Below are 16,418 nucleotides of genomic sequence, written 5' to 3' on the forward strand. Positions count from 1 at the left end.
ATGTCAGAGCTGCCCTGGGGCCATCTATGTGGTCCCCTGGAATGCTGTGGCTGGGGTGTTCCTACTTGGCACACTGAGCCATGGTCTGACCCAGCTTTTGTCAGGGGTTCTGTGAGCTACTTGGCCCAAGAACCTTGGACAAGGGAGATGACTGCTTTCCTTCTTTCTCTCTTTTTTCCTTCTTTATTTATCTCTCTCTTCCTTCCTCGCTTCTTTCTCTTCATCCTTCCTTTGTCTCTTCATCCCTCCCTCCCTCCACCTTTCCCTTCCTCCCTTTTGCAGTTCTGAGAATCAAATCCTGGGCCTTGAGCATGCCACACAAGCACTCGTCCATTGAGATACGTCCCAACTCTCTTTGAACTTTTTATTTTGAAACAGAATCTCCCTAAGTTGTTCAGGCAGGTCTTGAACTTGCAGCCTGCCTGCTTCAGCCTCCCAGGTAGCCTGGATGACAGGCCTGTGCCACCGAGCCCAGCTCTAGCTCTTCTCTGGAGTCCTGATGGGAGCCAGACAGGATCTGTTCACTGGCTGTGCTGTGGGGTCAGCAGGGTGTCTTTTGCTATGGTCTAGCCACTAAGGGCATCTGAGTTGCTCATGTCCCCATGCCTAGTGTAGCCCCAGTTACCATGTTATTTTAGTGTGCACTGAATGAGGGGTGCAGAGAGTTGTGGAGGTTCACCACACACTCTACAGTTAGGAAGAGACTAATGGTTGGGAGGGAAGATGAGCTGAGGGAGAGAGTCAGAGCCTGTCCCCTCTCCTCACTGTAACCATGGGGAGTAGCCATGACAACCACTTACATGAGGTCCTATGCCTGAGAAAGGTCCTGGATCTCTCCCTAAAGTGCACATTCCCAGGCCTCCTCCACAGAAACTCAGTTCTCTGTCTGGTCTTGCCAGCGTCCAGGGGATAGATAACGAGATCATCAACAAAGACCTCCTTCCAAGGTCTCCTTGACCCTGCCTCTGATCCCAGCTCATTTCCATGGCAGACATCTTCCCCCCCCCCTCGCTCCCCACCCTTCACCCTCCCCCCCACTGGAGCTAGAGCTGTGACCCACGTGGCTTAGACGGCCATGTCCACAAGGCCCCCGTGGGAGGCCTCCCTCATAGCCCCCAACTCAGCCTCATCCCCCAGCGCCCGCTGCAACACCAGCCGCAGGGGGTCCCGCAGCACTCGGCCACTGGTGCTTCCCAGGCAGAAGTACACCACGGGCTTGGCGCCGCTGTGCACAGCAGCCATGAAGAAACTCAAGTGGTAGAAGTGGTGAGGGATGTGCCAGTCTAAGTTCCAGCACAGCCAGAAGATGCCAAAGGGTAGACCACAGAAGAGGAAAAGGAGGACAGCCAGCAGGATGAGGGCGGGGAAGCCCCGGGGCTGGTGCCCCTGCGGACCGTGCTCCACCCACAGCAACAGGACCAGGCTGCTCACACACATGACGGAGCACACGGTGGCCAGCACGGCTGCGACCACCAGCCACAGCACCCCACACAGCTGGCTGCTGGGCTGCCCGAAGAACTGGGTGCAGGCGCCGCTGAGCAGCAGGTCCAGCAGCAGACAGAGCACCCAGGTGAGCGCGCACACACAGGTGGTCAGGTAGCGCGGACGGCGGCACAGGTACCAGGCCGGGAGGAAGGCGGCCAGGCACTGCTCTGTGCTGATGGCTGCCAAGAGGCTCATGCCCACCATATAGCAGAAGAATCTCAGCATGGCCAGGCTGACCTGCACAACACCTGGGAAGTTCAGCTGGCCGGGCAGCAGGTCAGGGATGATGGCCACCATGTGACAGCCGAGGAAGATGAGGTCAGCGCACGCTACGTCCAGGAGGTAGATGGAGAAGGGGTTCCTGTAGACGTTGCAGCTAAGCAGCCACAGGACCGCGCCATTGCCCAGCAGCCCACCCAGGCTGAGGAGTTCAGTGAGGGACAGGATGACCAGGTTGAACGCTACATCCTCCTGGGTGTTGAGGGACGCTGGGTGCTGTCTGTCTTCTTTCTGCTCCATCACGGGTGGAGAGTGAGGGTGGCGGGGGTGAAGGATGTCTGCTCCGTGCTTTCTCTCTCCTGATACCCCTGCAGCCACCAGGACATCTGCGTTCCCAGCTCCGGAACTTGCGTCCTGCCTCCGCTCACTTCTGAACTCTGGTAACCAGGGGTTGGGTTGGTGACAGGGGTGGTGACACTCACCAAAGGAGGTGCCCACCTTCCGCTTCTGTCCCATCACCCAACCTAACTCACCTGCCCTGTGCAAGGTACTGGATGGGAAAGCTTCCACTAGCAGCTCTCAGAGTCTCGTCCTCCAGGGGCTGCTAATGGCGTGTGTCCCGAGCTTTTAGCAGGCAGTCCCTGCAGGCTGGATGGGCTGAAATAGGAGGAGAGGGAAGAGGGGCTGAGACACTGTGGCTTGCCTTAAAGGCCAAGGCAGACAGAGCCTGTGTGCAGGGAGTAGGAGACCTGAAAGGCTGACTCACAGTGTGCGTCACCACCATAACACAGCTCGGAGTCTCCTAGGACTTTCTGGGATATCCCATAGGGATGTGTTCATAGTGGGTTCCAGGCCTCCAGCTTGGCCATACCAAGTTGGACTTGTAGGTCTTCCCCTCCCCATTGCCACATGCCTACTGCTCTGTGACAGGGCTCCAACCCTCTGGGGACTTCAGAGGTTCCTTTTTCTCACATGTCACTCACCTGTCCCTCTCCCTGGAGAAGAGGCACCTGCCAGAAGGCGGTGCTAGGTGTGACCCTCACCCGCTGCCTTCTCTGCCCGAGGCAGTGGGTCACGGGACGGGCCTTGCATGCTAGAGGACAGAGCCCTGGGAGGCCGCTCAGCCCTGCTCCCCCACCCCACCCTGCAGCTAAATGCTTAGCCAGACCAGAAGCCCAGAGCCCAGCCCATTCCTGCTCAGTTCTGACCCCTTACGACCACTGTGCTTCTCTGTCTCCTCTTACCACCTTGCTCCTTGTTGCATCCCGCCAGCATGGACCGCCCCCCCCCGCACTTCATCACCTGTGCTCTCTCCCTCCCCCACCAGTCCCGTCCCACCACCTGTGGCTGTCTTTCCCCCATCATGTGCTGTGGGGAGATGGGACAGGGGCCTGCATCTCTCCAGAGACTTGGCGAGGGCCTCCCTCCTGCCTTCATGCAGCTGGTCCTCTGGCCTACTGGGGGAGAGTGATAGGGGGGTTCAGAGCTGGCTCCCTGCCCCTTGAAGCTGTGCTCGGATCTCCTGCCCTTTCCCTCCAGGAGGGAAGGATCCACGGGCAGAACAGGAGGACAAAGTCAAGCCTGGACTTGGGGCCTTAACACCGAGCATGTGGCTTCTGGCTACCATCTGCCTCGCTTCAGCTCCTCAGCCCTCAGCTACGGTTATCTGACCAGGAGAGGGAATAGGCCTTGGGGAAAGGCTGCTCAGCAAAGGAGCTGGATCTGCCTCCTGGCCTGCCGGGTCCTCCAGAGGTGGAGTCGAGCCCCAGGTGGAGATGAAGGACTCCACTCCTGGCTGTGCTCCATCCTAGCGCTTGAGGCCAAGATCTGTCCATGTGGCAATGGGTTGGAGTGTCAGGGACAGAGTTGATGGGTGTGGGGGGGGGGGATGCTGCCTAACAGGAGCAGGGGCTCTGTGTGGAATCATCGGCCCAGCTGAGAGTGGGGAGGGGGCAGAGTGGGGTCACACCGTTGGTTGGTAGGAAGACCTTAATTGCATATGGGTGGAGGGGAGGAGGAGGGAGTGGAGTGCTCATTCCACCACTGAGATCCCAGAAGGTCGGGGTGGGGCCGAGGTGTGGCTCTGAAAGCTACAGATGGGTGTCAGGCACTCCTGGCTTTGCTTCTGCCGGGGACAGTCAGGACTGAGTGTTCATGAGGTGCAGCCCGGCTCCCTGTAGGGACACAGCACAACAGTGCATGGGGGAAGGGGCCACAGGAGACTTACCACAGGCGAGGGAAGTGTCATTCAAGCCTTCTGCAGTGGCCTCAAGCTTCCTGCAGGCCAAGCCGCCCCGATCAAGTCAGAGGGTGGACGATGGCCAGGCAGTTTCAGCCAGCCCGCCTCCCCCACCCAGCCAGAGGAACACTTGGGACTTCCAGATGATGCCCGGCTCCTGGGCTTCCCCAGGGCCCCACCCTGACCCGTGTGCCCCAGCAGCTCACCCTTCTGGTCCTGCCTGCTTCCGCCCTCCTGGAGGATCTTGGAGGAGCTGTCCAGGGCTGGGCTGAGGCTCCAGCCGCCAGAGCTGCTGGCGCTCCCAACTCAGCATCGGCTCATCGTGTGTCACATGGTGTCGGCTGGGTTGGGGCTGGTCAGGAAGGAGCCTCTCCTGGGACTTTGCTCCTCCACTGCACTTAGCTCCTGCCCAGGTGTGGGCAGCAAAGGAAAACCGGCCCCTCCCTGCAGCCTTCCGGACAGAAGAAACCACAAGCTCTGCCGGAGCCCACTGAGCAGTGAGTTGTCCAGACACCAACCCCTGGGGTCTTTCAGAGGCCACCTCAGTCACTCAACCTTTCAGGGAAAATGTGCCTATCTCTGCTAACCATGGAGTCTGGTGGTCTGACAATTCAGGCAGCTGGACAGTGGGAGCCCAGGTTGAGCCGGGAGGCGGGGGGGCGAGGCAGAGGAAGATGTGAATGAACAGCACCCTCTTTCCTGTTCCTGACTCCCGGGCCTCCAGAGTGGCTGGTGTTAAGGAGACACTGCACAGTTTCCAGCAGAGAAGGAGCCAGGGGCAGCCTTACGGGGTATGCTATGAATTCAGCACTACCTGCTTGCTGAAAGAGGAAAGCCTTACAACTGCCCACTCTGGCTAGGCGTGGTGGCTCACACCTTCAATCCCAGCATATGAAAGGCTAAGGTGGGAGGTTTGCCCTGAGTTCGAGACTAGGCTGGGCTATAAAGTGAGCTCCAGGTCAGCCTAGGCTAACATGAGACCTCACCTTGAAAAAAAAACCAGCAAACAAACAAACAAACAAAAAATACGCACTCTGGTATGCGGCCATCAAACAGCTCACAGCTGGCGTACAAAGGGAAAAAGTACATGCATGCGTGGGCTCTGTGGCCTCCAAAAGCTAGAGTCTGAGTAACTCTACTCACCTTGATATTTTGGGAAAAAAAAAAAAAAAAAGGCTGGAGAGATGGCTTAGCGGTTAAGCGCTTGCCTGTGAAGCCTAAGGACTGCCGGTTCGAGGCTCAATTCCCCAGGACCCAGATGCACAAGGGGGCGCACATGTCTGGAGTTCATTTGTAGTGGCTGGAGGCCCTGGTGTGCCCATTCTCTCTCTCTCTCTCTATATATATATATATATATGCCTCTTTCTCTCTCTGTCTCTTTCAAAAAAAAAAAAAGTCAGAGTGGTAGTGCACACCTTTGGGAGGCAGAGGTAGGAGGATGGCTGTGAGTTTGAAGCCATCCTGAGAATACAGAGTGAATTCCAGGTCAGCCTGGGCTAGAGTGAGACCCTACCTTGAAAAACAAAACAAAATACTCGGGATTAGCTAGGTGCAGTGGCACATGCCTTTAATCCCAGCACTGAGGAGGCAGAGGTAGGAGGGTCGCCGTGAATTCGAGGCCATCCTGAGAAACCCAAGTCAGGCTAAGCTACAGTGAGACTCTATCTCGAAAAACAAACAAACAAAAAGCTCAGGATTTATGGAAAAGTTGCAAGAGGAATACAAAATTCACTAAGTGTTAACAGTTCCTACACCTGTGCCACCTATCTTCCGATCCCTTGCAGAGCCACGGGCGGTGGCAATGTCCCTTCAGATACCTGAGTCGCATCCCTAAGAGCCCTGGCATCCTCCTTCGTGACCACAATGTGATAGTTACTCCCAGGAAATCAAGTGGCCATGTGCTGCTGGCATCTGATTCCCACTGGCACCAGCTGTTAGAACTTTATCTCTAGGCTCCACTCCTTACTTGGCACTGGCGTGCTAGGCTAGGCTGCGGCGAACCACCTTCGGCTGTGCAGGCTGCTCTGACACGTGAGAGTGAAGGTCCCCCAGCTGAACGGTTGCTCTCCTCAGAGATCTGAACTCTCCAGGATCAAAAAGCTAATAGTGCCAGCTCCTTCCTTCAGTCACCAGGCCTGGAGGTGGTAGGCTCTTGCAGCTGCTGCCCCCTGCAGTGGGGGATAGTAACTTCTACAGGTTGCCACATCTGCAGTATCTAAGGGCTCCCCTTCCACCTTCTGGACTCTTGAATATCTAGTGAGCAATTCGTGTGTGTGTGTGTGTGTGTGTACTCATGTATGTGTATGTATCATGTGAATTTTCATGTTTGTGCATGTGTGCGTGCAAGCATGTGGAGGCTAGATGACAACCTTGGGTGACATTTCTCAGGTGATGTTTACCTTTATTGAGACAGGGTTGGGACTGGAGAAATGGCTTAGTGGTTAAGGCACTTGCCTGTGAAGCCTAAGGACCCAGGTTCTATTCTCCAGGTCCCATGTAAGCCAGATGCACATGGTGGCACTGGAGTTCATCCATAGTGGCTAGAAGCCCTGGTGTGTTCATTCTCTCTCTCCCTCCCTCCCTTCCCCCTCTTTCTGTCATAAATAAATAAATAATAAATTTAAAGTGCACGCCCTTCTTTCTCTACCACTTTCTAAAAAAAAAAAGAACAAAAAGAAACAAGGTGCCCACCAGCCAGGAACTCATCCATTTGATTAGACTGGCTGGCCAGTAAGCCCCAGGGATCTGCCTTTCTGCCTCCTTAGCTCTGAGATTATAAGGTACGTGCCAGCATGTCTGATATATATATGTATGTATATATATATATTTGCAAGGGGAGAGAGAGAGAATGGATGCCCCAGGGCCTCTAACCACTGCAAATGAACTCCAGATGCATGTGCCACTTTGTGCATTTGGTTTTATGTGGGTCCTGGGGAATAAAACTTGGGTTGTCAGGCTTTGCAAGAAAGTGCCTTAACCGCTGAGCCATCTCCCCAGTCCGTGCCTGGCTTTTCACACTCTAGGGTTTGAACTCAGGTCCTCATGCTTGAGAGGCAAACACGTTACTGACTGGGTCATCGCCCTCAGCCCCTACTGAACCATCCTTTAAGGTCATCCTGTCAAGATGACACGCAGCTCTTGTCTCCTGACTGTCTCTGCTTCTGGAATTGTTCCAGGAGTCCCTGGCAAGCATGGTAATTTGGTCAGTGTGGCTGTGTGGCTGGGTCGTCGGTTTTGACCAGAGCGACAGGGTTCTTGGCAGAGGTTAAATTAGGGGATGCTGAAGATTCGAGCCATGGCCAGCAGGGGCACTCGTGATGCACGGTGGTGGAAGCAAGGGCCTTTGGGGATCCTGTGGCTGTGGGGCCATCTTGTGACAGCAGAGGGAACATTGGACTGCTGCACTGGAGAGTGTCTTCTGAGGGCCTGGAGCTGACAGGCAGAAGAGGGTGGCTTCTGATTCTGGCTATACGAGAGCAGCAGGAGCTGGAGTCACGTGCCACCCCAGAAAGTGAGACATCTTAAACGCTGGACGCAGACACTCAGACAAGTGGTGAGAGAACAGAGGCTGCAGTCCCACAGAGACCGCACACAACGGAACCCGCTGCAGGTTGCTCCCTCTGTAGCAAGGGGAGGGGGAGCCTCAGGGCTCAGACAGTGGGTCCCAGTAGAGAAGACAGGAAGCCAGAAAGACAGAGCAGTAAGTTAAAAACCCTAGAAAATGGGATCAGAAATAGAGAAAATCAATTTTTAAAAAGCTGTTTTGTTTTCAGATCAATAAAATCAAAGTACTTTACAGTGATTAAGAAAAGATGCAAATTACCAACATCTTTTTTTTTTTTTTTTCTGAGATAGTCTCTCATTCTAGCTCAGCCTGGCCTGGAATTCACTATGTGGTCTCAGGGTGGCCTCGAACTCATTGCAGTCCTCCTACCTCTGTCTCACGAGTGCTGGGATTAAAGGTGCGAGCCAGGTCCGGCATTTTTTTTTTAAACTTTTATTTATTTATTTATTTGAGAACTACAGACACAGATAGAAAGACAGGTAGAGGGAGAGAGAGAATGGGCGCGCCAGGGCTTCCAGCCTCTGCAAACGAACTCCAGACGCGTGCGCCCCCTTGTGCATCTGGCTAACGTGGGACCTGGGGAACCGAGCCTCGAACCGGGGTCCTTAGGCTTCACAGACAAGCGCTTAACCGCTATGCCATCTCTCCAGCCCTGTTTTTTTTTTTTTATTTGTATTTTGGATTTTCAAAGTAGGGTCTCATTCTAGCCCAGGCTGACCTGGAATTCACTCGGTAGTCTCAAGGTGGCCTTGAATTAGCAGTGACCCCTCTACCTCTGCCTCCTGAGTGCTGGGATTAAAAGTGTCCACCACCATGCCCGGCTTGCTTGCTTGCTTTCTTCCTTTTTATTTTTTTGAAACAGGGTTTTGCTGTGTAGCCCAGGTTGGCCTTGAATTTGTAGCAATCCTCCTGCCTCCGACTCCCAAATGCTGGGAGTACAGACTTGTGTCACTGTTGCAACACTGTCCATCAGTGTGTGGATAAACGCTAAACGAACACACACCAGGCAAAATATGATTTCCTGGAGGGTTGGGGGAGGCACTCTAGTGCTTCCAGAACTGACTGTACTCACAGCATTTATTTAGATTCAGGCAGCCAGGGCTGTGTGGAGTCTGAGCATAAGACAGAGCGTGAGTGTGTATCATATCAAATCATGAGCTGTTTATGTTTATCAGGAAATCTTTGGAGAAGCTGTGAGTTTCCTGTCTTCAAGAAACTCCTCCCAAGGGGCATCGCCGTGTCCCCAGACTTAGCCTCTGCAAAGTTTATCCTTATTACATCTGATTAGCTTGATCTACACGTCACCCCTTTTCTTTTTCGTTTAATAGTGGTTTGATGAGTGAGTCGCGTTATTGTTGCTGGCGAGTAAGCAGTTTTTAAGTTGTTCCTTCCAACTGTACAAAGAACAAACCAAGTACAATAACTCAATGGCCACCAAAGTGGAAGGCCAAATATTTGAAAACCAGACATGTTGTTGCCAAAATCCTGGTGTCAAGATCTCTTTTTAATATTGTTTTGTAAGACAAGCATTGTTTGCTTAGTTTGGTCATATAATCAGTTGATATCTATAGGAATATAATTAAGTAGGGACCCTTGAAGATGTTTATTAATTTTGTCCCATGTATAGTTAGATTTATATTAAAGATATGGGGATCATACTTATGGACTTATGTCTACAATCACAATTTAAAGTGGCCTAGAGCCAAGTGGCTTGAATTTAGTCCCTAACATATGTTATAGTAGTAGTTGGTTTTTTTTTTTTTTTTTTTTTTTTTTTTTGGTTTTTCAAGGTAGGATGTCACTCTAGTCTAGGCTGACCTGAATTCACTCTGTATTCTCAGGGTGGCTTCAATCGAACTCAACGGCTATCCTCCTACCTCTGCTTCCCAAGGGCTGAGATTAAAGGCATGCACCACCATGCCTGGCTTTGTTATAGTAGATTTTATTGCTTGTACTTAGGTTAGCAGTTTGGTTTTTTTTGTGTGTCTATTTCATGTTGTATAGTAATGGCATTCATTACATTACATGGTTTGATGAGCAAAGTGTGTCATTACAGTAGATTAGGTGACTTTTGTCACTGTCATGGCAGAAACAGCTAGGATAAAAACAGCAATGACTGTAGTGACGATGAGTATGCCAGAAACCATTTAGGTCTGTTGAAGTATTATAATAAGAGCCCTGGATTCTCCTTAGGCTCAGTATAGTTGACTGAGGTAAGGTATAAGGCCTCACATCACTAAATGAAATAAAATAAACGAGCAGGGAAAGCATACCAGTGGCTGGAAGAGCATAGCATAGGGAATAGATTTTCTTTTTGTGTAGTTTGCAAAGGACCAATAAGAAAGACCTATGGATGGGGAGTACAGAGGTGAATTGGTCCAGTGTGGTAGCAATAGTAAGTAAGTAAAGAGAAATTCTTTACTTTTGTGAATTTACTTTTTCACATTGAATAATTATAAAAAGAAGTTTGTGGCAGTCCTTTTTTCTAAAAAAGGTTGGGGCCTGGAATTAAAGGCATGCACCACCATGCCCGGCATCCAAAACTTTTTTGAAGGAGGATAGCACCAATAATCAGGAAGTGACTTTTATATCTTCATGTTATACTGTAAGTTAATATTGATCTAAAAAACATAAGACATTAGTTTAAGATTTAATGATAAAGCCATCTTTTTTACATATCAATAGGTTTACCCAGATTCTTGAATGTCATCGTTTAATGGAGAGGTATCTTTTGTTTATTTTTATTTATTTATTTCTCAGCAACAGAGAGAGAGAGAGAGAGAGAGGGAGAGAATTGCTGCACCAGGGCCTCCAGCCACCACAAACGAACTCCAGATGCATGTGCCCCCTTGTGCATCTGACTTATGTGGGTCCTGGGGAGTCAAGCCTTGAACTGAGGTCCTTAGGCTTCACAGTCAAGTGCTTAGCAGCTAAGCCATCTCTCCAACCCTGAGAGGCATCTTTTGTAATCTCTACTGTGGAAAAGAAATTTAACATAAAAATCCCCAACAAGCACATAGACTAAAATTTTACATTTGGCACTTGTACTTCATCCTGAAAAATAAATCCAATGCAATCATTCTAATTAGGGGACCTTTAGTATATATTTAATGAGATATTTTGATATTTTATTTTTGTTACCTATGATCATTGAAAAATGAAGTTGTTATGAAACCTGTTTTGGAAAGAAATCATTATCACAATTTATGCATCCAATGTTAATGTCTATAGACTAAATGCAACTTTTGTCTTATGATTCCAGTGAATATTACTTTGCCCAAAAAAGTAGTATTTATGGTTATATGAATCATTTAGTAAATCCAAAAATAACATTTGTATAGTATTTTTCCCCTGATTTATCTATTTATTAGAGACAGAGAAAAGGGAAGAGAGAGAGAGAGAGAGAGAGAGAGAGAGAGACAGAGTGGGCACAACAGGGCCTCTAGCCACTGCAAACGAACTCCAGATGCATGCGCCACCATGTGTATGTGGCTTCTGTGGGATCTGGAGAATTGAACCTGGATCCTTAGGCTTTGCAGGCAACTGCCTTAACTCCTAAGCCATCTCTCCAGCCCTGTATAGGTTTTAAGAAGCTAAGGTTACTTAAGTTTATGAATATGTACTTATAAGACCTTTTAATATATCACAAAAGCATTCACATATACACTTTAAGTTGGTATATCGAAATATTTTAAAAGCAAAATTAAGAATACTAAAAAATTAAAGTGGCCACAAGTTATATATTTTGAATTTTACATTATTTTTCCTTTTTGTTTTTTTAAATTTTTTTTTAAATTTATTTGAGACCGACAGACACAGAGAGAAAGACAGATAGAGGGAGAGAGAATGGGCGCACCAGGGCTTCCAGTCTCTGCAAATGAACTCCAGATGCGTGCGCCCCCTTGTGCATCTGGCTAACGTGGGACCTGGGGAACCGAGCCTCGAACCGGGGTCCTTAGGCTTCACAGGCAAGCGCTTAACCGCTAAGCCATCTCTTCAGCCCTCCTTTTTGTTTTTTTGAGGTAGGATCTCACTGTAACCCAGGCATGGAGCGGGGTGGAGCGGGGCCATCGTCCTGGGCTACTGGCCTCCTGGCTCCCATCCCTGCCCAGGGCAGTGTCCTTGCTAACACTGGCCATGCTCCTTACAGGGCCCGGGAGGGACCAGGCTTACAGAGGCTTCCAAAAATGTCTGGCTGCCCCAGTGGTGACATTTTGTTCCTGGAAGCTTGCTATTTCAGAAGCGTCTCTGGGTCTCAAGTGGGTCGGAGTGGATGCTGGCCCTGCTCTTGGGCCATGTCATGAGTCCCTCCTCCTAGGACTGGCTTTGCCTGAAGGCCTAGGCAGGGCCGGTCCCAGGCAGTCTCAGGGTCCCACAGGAGAAGGTCTGGGGTCAGAGCTGGCTGGAGGTCCCTTGGCAGGGCCCTAGTGGCTCGAGGTCCCTTGGCAGGGCCCTAGTGGCTCTAGGGTCAGAAGAGGAGGTACAGCCAATGTAGAGGGGTGAGAGGAGATGAGCCTGGGTTGTTCATGGGTGTGAGGTCAATGTTATTCTTGCCTGGAGGAGCCTGGAAGCCCAGCCCCTGGCTCTACCTGAAGCTCCAGCTTCGAGGATTCCCCTCCCTCCAGGCCCATGGGTTCTCAGGAAGCAAAATCTGCTGACAGCCTCTGTTAAGGACCCAGGGGTCAGAGCTCCAATGTAGAGTCAGAGTGAGACTTGGGTGATGGGAATTCCGAGTATGCAGACAAGAGAGGGTGACTGTAGACATACAACCTAGACACAACTCAGAAAGCTGGGCCGGGAGGCAAGCCTGGTACTGGTATCTCCCAGAGTGCACCCGGGAAGCAGAGGGTGACGTTGCTCAAGCAGGAGGCGGAGAGGGCCTAGTCTGCTGCACTCCGGAGAGGACGCGGTGTAAGGTGGAGGGGACAGCGCAGGAAGGGACCTTTCCCTGCTGTGTGCCTCGGACCCCAAACCCCTGCTTGCTCTTTGCAGATCTCTGACATGTCTGTGTAGCTAAGTAGTCCAGAATGAGAGGCGATGTGGCAGCCAACATGGGGATGTGCAAACCTGAACCAGCCATGGGACAGTGAAGACAAGCTACGGTGGGGGCCGCGGGTTGGGATGCTGCCTGGCTCTGCACGGGGCACCATCCAGCCCTGCTCAGCCCCCTGAGCCTTGTGGTTCCCACCTGTAAAATGGACACTGAGGCATTTCGTGTCCCTTGGTCACCATGGGCAAGACCTCTGAAGACACCTGAATCTGAGGGCGCTTAAATCCCATGTGCAATTGGAGAAATGTTAGCCTCTAACCTATGGAAATCTTCATGGACACTTTAAATCATGTCTGAATTGCTTCTTTTTAAAATATTTTATTTTGGCTGGGCGTGGTGGTACACGCCTTTAATCCCAGCACTGGGGAGGCAGAGGTAGGAGGATTACCATGAGTTTGAGGCCACCCTGAGACTACGTAGTGAATTCCAGGTCAGCCTGGCCTAGAGTGAGACCCTACCTCGAAAAACCACAAAAAAAAAAGCTTTATTTTATTTATTTGAGAGAGAGGGAAGGACGGAGGGAGGGAGAGCAAAAGAGATTGGGGGGAAGGAAGAGAATGGGTGTGCCAGGGCCTTTGGCTGCTGTAAACAAACTCTAGATGAATGTGTCACCTTGTGCTCTGGCTTGCATGGGTCCTGGGGAATCAAACCTGGGTTCTGTGGTTTTGCAAGCAAGTGCCTTAACCACTAAGCCATCTCTCCAGCCCTGAATTGCTTCTTGAACTTAATACAGTGGCACATATCATGTTTTCCCTATGGATTCTATGGTACTCTGTGCATAGCAAACTCAAGCTTTGCTTTTTTGGAACTTTCTGGAGAGTTTTGTTTATTTTAATGTATGTGTGGTGGTTTGAATGTGTTATGTTCCCCCAATCCTAGCTGGTGCCAATTTGGGAGACAGAGCCCTGCTGGGGGCGGGCTTTGGGGTGTTATAGTCCACTTCTGCCTTGGCAGTCTTCAGCTCATTTTTGATGCTTCCTGCCAACTGCTGTGGAAAGATGTGCTATCCACCCTCTATGGGTTGGGAAGATGGCTCGGTGGTTTAAAGGTGCTCGTTTGCAAAGCCAGCCATCCAATACTCGTGTAATGCCAGATGCACAAAGTAGTGCATGCCCCTGAAGTTTGCTGGTAGTGGCAAGATGCCCAGGTATGCCCATTCTCAATCTCTCTCTCATATATATAAACACCTTTAAAAAAAAAAAAACTTTCCTAGCCGGGCGTGGTGGCGCACGCCTTTAATCCCAGCACTCGGGAGGCAGAGGTAGGAGGATTGCCATGAGTTCAAGGCCACCCTGAGACTACAGAGTTAATTCCAGGTCAGCCTGGGCCAGAGTGAGACCCTACCTCGAAAAACCAAAAAAAAAAAAATAAAATAAATAAATAAATAAAATAAAATAAAAAAAACTTTCCTTGTGACTGTAAGCTGAGATAAACCCTTTCCTCCCACCTGCTGCTTTTGGCTGGGTGTTGTGTGTTTTGTCCCAGCAATGAGAAGGTAATTGAAAGGTGATTGAGAGGTAATTGCTGTAGTATGTTTCCACTTGAGGCTGGGGATCCAAACTCAGGTCTGTGCAGGCATTTTGCCCACTAAGCCATCTCCTCAGTCCCTTAATCAGCCACCTCTAAGGGCTGCTGGCTTCTGTGATCACCAGAGTGGTTGTGTGCTACATGTTGCGTATCTTGAGTACAAAAGCAGCATTGTGCATCAGTGCTGGGTACGGAGATCATTAACTTCAGAAAAGGAAAGTTTTATTTTGGCTTGTAGGTTTTTAAAAAATTTTTTGTTTATTATTTTTTTTTCCTTTTTTTAAATTAGTTTTCTATTGTGCATTGGCTTGCAGTTTTTGAGGCTCAGCCCATAGTTGGTGGGCCCTACTGTTCTGGGCCTGTAGGGGGGGCAGCAGACCATGCCAAGAAGGAGGGTGGAGCAAGATCACCTCACCTCAGGGTGCAAGGGCAACAAAACTGAGAAAAATGAGGCTGGAATCCCCAGATCCCCTTTGAGGACACACTCCCAGTGGCCTAAGACCTTCTACTAGAATCTGCCTCTAAAAGTTTTTTTAAAATATTTTTACTGGGCTGGAGGGATGGCTTGGCAGTTAAGGCACTTGTCTGCAAAGCCAAAGGACCCAGGTTTGACTCTCCAGGACCCACGTTAGCCAGATGCACAAGGGGGTGCACGCGTCTGGTGTTTGCAGTGGCTGGAGGCCCTGGCGCGCCCATTCTCTCTCTCTCTCTCTCTTTCTGTCTCACTCCCCCTCCCTCTTTCTCTGCCAAATAAATAAATAAATACATATTTAAATTTTTTAAATTTATTTATAAGCAGATAGATAGATAAAGGATGGGCACACTAGAGCCTCTAGCCACTGTAAATGAATTCCAGATGCATGTGCCATGTGCATCTGGCTTTAAGTGGAGACTGGGGAATTGAACCCAGGCCATTAGGCTTTGCAGGCAAGCACCTTAACCATTGAGCAATCTCTCCACAATCTCTCCAGCCCCTCTAAAGTTGTTTTTAAAAATATTTTTATTTATGTATTTGTGAGGAGAGAAAGAGAGAGAGAGGGAGAGAGAGAAAATTATTGGGTGTACCAGGGCTTCTTCTTGTCACTGCAAAAAGTTTTCTAGATCCGTGGGCCACTTCGTGCATCTGACTTTACATGTGTACTGGGGAATCGAGCCTTTAACTGCTGAACCATCTCCCAAGCCCTCAAACAGCAAATTCTAAAATCTAGCTTTCTAATAGAAAATAACCTAAAGACATACTAATTTGATATATGCTGATGAATGATAGTCTTTGTTTTCCATACTTAAACCATTGTGTGTCTACAAGTAAACAGTTCACAGAGCAAAAATACTGCAGTCATATGTACATGATGGAGGGGAAGGCTTGGTAGCAGGAGCTGGAGACAGCTGGTCACATTACATCCACAGTCAGGAAGCAGAGAGAGAGATGAATGCCATTACTCAGGTTCTCCTTTTTTTTTCTTTTGGTTTTAGAAGGTAGTGTTTCACTCTAGTCTAGGCTGACCTGAAATTCACTTTGTATTCTCAGGGTGGCATGGAACTCATGGCAATCCTCCTACCTCTGCCTCTCGAGTGCAGGGATTAAAGACGTGCGCCACCACGCGTGGCTTCAGTTTCTCCTTTTCATTCAGTCTGAGACCTCCCCCCTGACCCATGTCAGTTAACCTGCTCATAGTTAAAGTGGGTCTTCTCATGTCAGTTAACCTGATCTAAAAACTCCCTCACAGACATGTCCAGATGCTTGCCTCCTAGGTGATTCTAGATCCTATCAGGTTGATGACCAGGGTTAACCGATGGACCAGTCCTCCAGCATGAGTCATTGAGGGGTCATTCCACAGCTGGGCTGTAGCAGTACCCAGGGACCAAGAAATGCAGAGGCTTCTGCTCACTGCCCGAGGAAAGCCTGGATGCCAGCCTTCTTTATAATGCCACCCAGAACCCCTTCCTCCGTTGGTGACACTTTGTCCATTTCAGTCACTTGATTTGTTCTTCAGTCTGGCCTCCCTATGCTATTGCAAATCTTTCCATGTGGCAACAAACAGGTGGTGTGTGACTTGTACTGTGGTCACAACTTATGGGCTGATTGGAACTAATTGTAGCCTGAGAAGCGTTTCCTTCGAAAGTTTCATTCACTTGCTTCATTTTCTTGGATGATTGGGGGACACAGACTACATGCAATGCTTGGTTTCTGTTGCAGTCTGGTTCGCATTACTGTTAGAAATCACCCAACCAAGAGCAGCTTCTGGAAAAAAAGAGATTTATTTTGGCTTACAGGCTCGAGGGGAAGCTCCATGATGGCAGGGGAAACCAATGGCATGAGCAGAGGGTGGACA

The 16,418-nt window shown here is 49.8% G+C and overlaps 1 protein-coding gene across 6 annotated transcripts; it reads right to left on the bottom strand.

Annotated features, from left to right (window-relative positions):
- Positions 1-1,065: 1,065 nt before the first annotated feature.
- On the bottom strand, positions 1,066-4,284 carry Mrgpre (MAS related GPR family member E). Of its 6 annotated transcripts, none has more exons than XM_045141498.1 (4): positions 4,150-4,284; positions 3,693-3,878; positions 2,238-2,361; positions 1,066-2,141 (listed from the first exon to the last, which is right to left on the bottom strand). In XM_045141498.1, exon 4 carries the CDS (start codon positions 2,002-2,004, stop codon positions 1,066-1,068), a length of 939 nt encoding a protein of 312 aa, XP_044997433.1. In that variant the 5' UTR covers positions 2,005-2,141; positions 2,238-2,361; positions 3,693-3,878; positions 4,150-4,284. The 6 variants fall into 6 exon arrangements, with proteins under 6 accessions (XP_044997433.1, XP_044997432.1, XP_044997430.1 ...); XM_045141497.1 differs by having other exon boundaries at positions 3,674-3,878; XM_045141495.1 differs by having other exon boundaries at positions 3,046-3,878.
- Positions 4,285-16,418: the final 12,134 nt, after the last annotated feature.

This window comes from Jaculus jaculus, chromosome 1 (genome assembly GCF_020740685.1).
Source record: "Jaculus jaculus isolate mJacJac1 chromosome 1, mJacJac1.mat.Y.cur, whole genome shotgun sequence".
Lineage (NCBI taxonomy): Eukaryota > Metazoa > Chordata > Mammalia > Rodentia > Dipodidae > Jaculus > Jaculus jaculus.